General features: G+C 39.5%; 1 protein-coding gene across 1 annotated transcript; it reads left to right on the forward strand.

Annotated features, from left to right (window-relative positions):
* Positions 1–1,155: 1,155 nt before the first annotated feature.
* On the forward strand, positions 1,156–5,370 carry LOC103355459 (elastase-1-like). Its single transcript, XM_008279276.1, has 8 exons — positions 1,156–1,225; positions 1,360–1,460; positions 2,165–2,265; positions 2,609–2,734; positions 3,381–3,517; positions 3,682–3,824; positions 4,921–5,070; positions 5,271–5,370. Exons 1-8 carry the CDS (start codon positions 1,186–1,188, stop codon positions 5,280–5,282), a joined length of 810 nt encoding a protein of 269 aa, XP_008277498.1. The 5' UTR covers positions 1,156–1,185; the 3' UTR covers positions 5,283–5,370.
* The last annotated feature ends 530 nt before the right edge of the window (positions 5,371–5,900 follow it).

Here is a 5,900-nt window from a genome sequence, read left to right on the forward strand (position 1 = left end):
CACAATGCTATCTTTTGCTGTTGTGTTGAATGAGAGGATGGTTGAACCAGAAATGACACACCATGTGTTTAACAGGCTATAATGCCTGATCACAAATACTGCATCTTTCTGTGTGAAATAGTTTTTTCTTCCTAATTCTAGAGCTAGATCAACATCCCAGACAACCAGAAATATAGAGAACAAAGTCATACCTAACTGTATGGAGCCCATCTGGTGACATCGATAAGAAATAAAAATAACTCGTTCCCACGCATTAGTAAATTGTGGCCACGAGTTGTTAATGCGTGGGAACCACAAAGTTAAGTCGTGGCCTTGCATTACGAATATGAAGAAACAAGAGAAGTTGTAGAATAAATTTCACAGTGCGGTCATACCAGATTTCGATTAAGGACAGCAGGCTTACTTGCATGAAACATGAAGCATTTTGATTTGATTTCATTTTATTTTAACCTTGGAATGAACTACACCGACATCCTGCGATCTCTTGCGATGAAACACCGTGTGATAATTATGTTGTTCCCACGCATTAATGTCTCGTGGCCGTGACTTCACTATGTCGTATGAGTTATTTTTATTTCTCATCGATGTCACCAGACGGGCTCCTTAAAACCAGATGCATTTTACTGCAAAGTAAAATGCATCTGGGAGTTTGGTTTTAAAACAAAGAAAATGTCAGAATGAGTGCACTTGTAAATCCCTTTGTTTTATCTTTGGCAAATCTTTGGCAAGACCTAAGTTGCTCCTAATGTGAACAATGATTTGTTCTGCAGCATAAGTGAGTGTCACTAAAGCAATGCAAAATAAATTGCACTTTGCACACCAAAAATTGCTTCACAAAAACATATACTCTAAGAGTTAAGTGTAGCTTTGCAACAAACAGACAGAATCCTGATGGACAATCCTGGCAGCAGCTGCCAAAGCAAGTGGAAAAAAAATGGATTCAGAGGCTGAGTCAGCTTTTCCATGAATGAATCCCCCCCAGTCCCTCTGTAGCGATAACTGTGAGATAGGCACAGGTGGACATGTGTTGGTATTGAACAAGTCGCACACACGCACACACACACACACACACACCTACACACACACACACACACACTGGTCGAGTGTCAAGTGGCCCTGAGGGTATAAAAGAGTAGTGGGCAGCAGAAGTCTCCTGTGCGGAAAGTTCCAGCTTTCACTGCAGACATGTTCAGGTTTCTTGTGTTGACCTCTCTCGCAGCCCTCGGTAAGGCCTGTCTTGTTCTCCTTTGACATTCTGCGCACACACACACACACACACACACACACACACACACACCCTCACACACCTGAATACGTGCTGTCTGACTCTTATGCTTCCTGTGTCTCTGCTTTGCTCAGTGCTGGCTGAGCTGACGCCTCAGCCCAGGTACCTGGAGGACAGCGCTGAGGAGAGAGTTGTGGGAGGTTCGGTGGCCAGCCCCAACTCCTGGCCCTGGCAGGTACCGTATGCTTTGTCTGGCACCACAACAACTATGGTAGAAGTATTCTGACATGTAAAAACAACATGAAAACACTACTACAAGTAAAAGTTCATAACCCATGTACACAAGATTGAAAAAAAAACTTTTTCTCAAGACATCAGGGAATTTCCTGCTAGATTTGTTATGGGACAGGTTACAACTTCATAATTTTTGTCAGTATAAAGTGACCTCATGTAAATCCCAACGTAGGTTTCTGCAACTCTAACACAAAAAGGTCCTATCAAATGTTGATATATAGGGCCTTTAATGTAAAATCGTGCATAATGCATATAAAAATGCTTGTAAAATGTTTAAAAAGTAGTTACTACAGCTGTTAGATAAATGTAGCAGAGGAAAAGATTTAAATATATGCCCCTTAAACATGGTAGAGTTTTAGTATAATTGTATTTAAGTACAGTATTTAAGAAAATGTTCTTAGTAAGTTGTTCTAAATGCCCTTAAGTTACATTCAATACTTTAAAATGTAAAATAGGTCAGTGCAACATGTATTCCGGGTACACACATCACAGAGTTAATCAGATATTTTTAAAGAGCTCTTGGAATGCCTGTAACCATCTTCTCAGTGCTGGTAATGCTGCCAAGACAGATTTGGCAAAGAGAAAAAAAAGGATGAACTGTTCAGTTTCTTGGGGTTTTAATGCTCTCTGTGGTCGTTTCATTAGATTTCTCTCCAGTACAAATCTGGCAGCTACTACTACCACACCTGTGGAGGAACCCTGATCAGGAGAGGATGGGTCATGACTGCTGCTCACTGCGTGGACAGGTGGGAGTTTCATGCATCACAGAGTAGCTAGTGAGCCTCAAACCAGCAGATTTATGGGTGAAGAAGCAGGACATGTGTTCTGACAGAGCTGAACATTTACATGATTTTATTTTATTACATTATCTGGTGGCTTCATTGTATAGCTAAGGTTTCCATTTGACTTGTTTTCATTCCAACCTTCTAATTTAGTTAAATATAAAATTAAATGTATGTAAAACAGTTCCCACATAGAATATTGATTTTGAACAGATATATGTGGGTTACTAGAGATCTCTTACAGTTTAGTGGATAAATAATTTTGTTTTCTCCTTTATTTATTTTTTGTTTTTTTGTATGGCCACAGTTCCAGGACTTGGCGTGTTGTTCTCGGAGACCACAACATCAACTCCAATGAGGGAAGAGAGCAGTACATGAGCGTGAGCCGCGTCTACATCCACCCCAATTGGAACTCCAACAATGTTGCCGGAGGGTTAGTTGCTATAGTTTGACCCACATCTACATACCAAAACAGCAAATACTGGTGTATAGTATATACACCACATATTATGAAGACTAAAACCATTTAGTTTTTTATTAAACAATGAAAAACTAATGAAATCTGCCAAAAGCCATATTTACATGTAATATTATAAAATAGACAGATTGTGTTTTTAAATGTCAATATTTTAATAATAATTAGGTCATACTTCCTGAGAAGTATTTACTGAAATGATATAAGTTGTTTTGCTGACTGGGCCTCACTAGATCTCAACATGTTAAAACACATCACATCATTCAAAACAAACAAAAAAACTGGTTAGTTGATAATCAGAAAATGAGACAACAGCTGATGTATTGTTTGACTCATTTTCACAGTGATAGTGATAAAATCTGTCTAGTTTGTTTTCTGGTGATTATTTGAGCAATTTGAGGATTTGTAAAAAAAAAAATTAAAATAAAAGAAAATTTTGGGGCAGATTACTCTTTTGAAAAAAGAATAAAAAGATAAATATATAATTTTTACTTAAAGACAAGCAATATCCCACTCTTAAAGAAAACTATTACAATGAGCTTGATAAGTACAGGAGAAATATCTCATTTTCCCTGACATGAGGGCATGTTGATCTGACCCTCAGATGGGACATCGCTCTGCTGCGTCTGTCCTCTGATGCTACTCTGAACAACTACGTCCAGCTCGGTGCTCTGCCTCCTTCCGGTCAGGTTCTGCCCCACAACAACCCCTGCTACATCACCGGATGGGGTCGCACCCAGAGTAAGTCTGATATTATGATACATTTACGTGATAAATTATTCACTTCAGTATTTGTATGCACGCGAAAGCAATCCATAAATAGCATCAAACTGTATGTGGTGTATGACCCTGCTATCTCAGGGTTTAGCACAGTTGTAATTTGTATTTTGCTTGCTCGTCACCAGCTGGAGGTCAGCTTTCCGCCCAGCTGAAGGAGGCCTCCCTGCCCCTTGTTGACTACAGGACCTGCACCAGCTACGGATGGTGGGGCAGCACTGTGAAGGACTCCATGGTCTGTGCTGGCGGTGGCAGCGAGTCCGGCTGTCAGGTGAGCTGAAAGAATGACAAACTGTTTCAGGGCATCACTTTTTAATAAGCAACCCTTTATGAAGCTTTGCAAAGATTAGTTGCAAGAAAGAAAATTGTGGTTACCAATAACCTCCTTGGCTTTTTGATTGGGATTCATGACCAGTTTCTTCCATAACTGTGGAAAAGAGTTTTAGAAGAGCTGGACCAAGATGTATTTATTAATAACTTATTACTGGATTACTAAAATGTATAACGGCATCAATACCAAACAGGAATCACGAATACTGGCTTCAATTGTTGTGATTTGATATGACCTGACAACCCTAAAATTTGTTTCATTATTGCCGTGAAACTAATTTTTAAAGCAAAAAGGAATAATTTATGAAACATGAATAAAGTAATTAATTACAACAATAAATCCATCCATCTATTATCTATACACTGTTTGATCCTCACTAGGGTCTTTGGGGGGCTGGAGTCTATCCCAGCTGACTTAGGGAGAAGGCAGGGGACACCCTGGACAGGTCATCAGTCTATTGCAGGGCTACACTTAGAGACAGACAACTAAGCACACTCACTACACTAATAAATATGTATTAGAATTGTTGCCTATTTCAGCAGGGTAGATTCTTCTAAGCTCAGATTTTGAATGCAGTTTTGAAAGTTGGTTCCCAAACCACTTCTTGACACCCCTTGAAAAGTGTTTGGGCATAAACAGACTCCGGAGAACACTGGAAAGAACTTGTCCCGCTTGGCCATGACAGGCTGAACTTGAACGTCTCCCATTGAGCAGTGGGCTGACCCCTTCTTGTCAAGGAAGATATTTTGGGGGACACATGCGGGATTACTTGCTGCCTCAGCAGGGGCATAAGTCAGTAACAATGATCCAAGCAAGTGCTTAAGCTGCACAAAGTGTCAAAGTCTTGCAAGCTCATGTTCTCCAAAAAGTTGCTCCAGGCTGACTGAGATTAGAAGTGGATATGAGAAGCAAGAGGGAGCAAGTTAACTGCATTGGGAAATTTGCTTCACGCTCTGCTCCAAAGTGCAGAAAAAAAAAGCCATCAGTTCTGAATCTCGTCTGTGATGTGTTTTTTTCCTTTTTCTTCCAAATGCAGGGTGACTCCGGTGGCCCCCTGAACTGCAGTGTCAACGGCCAGTGGGTGGTCCACGGTGTGACCAGCTTTGTGTCTTCTTCTGGCTGCAACGCCTACAGGAAGCCCACTGTCTTCACCCGTGTCTCTGCTTACATCAGCTGGATGAACAGCGTCAGTATTCACTAATAACTCACATGATTCATATATATAGTTACAGTATGGTAAAAACAAAAAACAAAAAACACAAAAAGATAAATCCCCCTATATGTGCTAAACCGCACAATCTGGTTTCATAATCAGTTTGTACAGTATTTGGTTGGTCGATTCTTAAGGATAATCACATAATGATTCATTTGTCCTTGCTTTGCCAGATCATGGGTTGAGAAGAAGGATGATCTCCATGGAAACGACAGAACACTCTGGATTCATCTCAGTTTCTAACTCTGACAGAATAAAATGTCCTTTAATGTGCATTCGCTTTGCTTCAGTTATTTATTTATTTTCCTTTATTTTGTGTGGGATACAACAGGCACTGTCCATTAAAATGTTTAGAAGCACAAGTAATTAGAGGTGAAGTATAATTTAGACGAAGGAGCAGGTCAGCAAAAATAAAAGTACACAGTCTATTGAGACGGCACTTTTAATTAACTTTTTTTTATGTGAGGGGATTTTTTTGAGATTGCCTTTTTTCTTCAGAATTCATATCAAAAGTCAACACTGTTTCAAATAGGGATAAAACTTAAACTTCAAGATATCAAAATGAGATGAAGTCAAGTGATGAAAAGAGGCTCCAAAACAAATAAAGGAGCACATCACCCTGTTAACGGCTGAGCAGTTCCACAGCAATAACTCTTGTGAAGTATAATATTAACCACCAAAAAGCAACCCAAATAACAAATATATAGAAATGTAAATTCACTTGCTCTTAGTATCTCTCCCAAGTATTTTCTGTGCATTCTTTTATTTATGCTCTGGTATTTTCAGCAATCCTATTCAAAGTA

The sequence above is a fragment of the Stegastes partitus genome, unplaced genomic scaffold (genome assembly GCF_000690725.1).
Source record: "Stegastes partitus isolate 25-593 unplaced genomic scaffold, Stegastes_partitus-1.0.2 Scaffold151, whole genome shotgun sequence".
NCBI classification, from domain to species: Eukaryota; Metazoa; Chordata; class Actinopteri; family Pomacentridae; genus Stegastes; species Stegastes partitus.

Coding starts and splice junctions, on each gene's coding strand:
- LOC103355459 (XM_008279276.1), top strand. CDS start 1,186: ATGTTCAGGTTTCTTGTGTTGACCTCTCTCGCAGCCCTCG. Junction 1,226..1,359: donor GACCTCTCTCGCAGCCCTCG/GTAAGGCCTGTC, acceptor TGCTTTGCTCAG/TGCTGGCTGAGCTGACGCCT. Junction 1,461..2,164: donor CCAACTCCTGGCCCTGGCAG/GTACCGTATGCT, acceptor TCGTTTCATTAG/ATTTCTCTCCAGTACAAATC.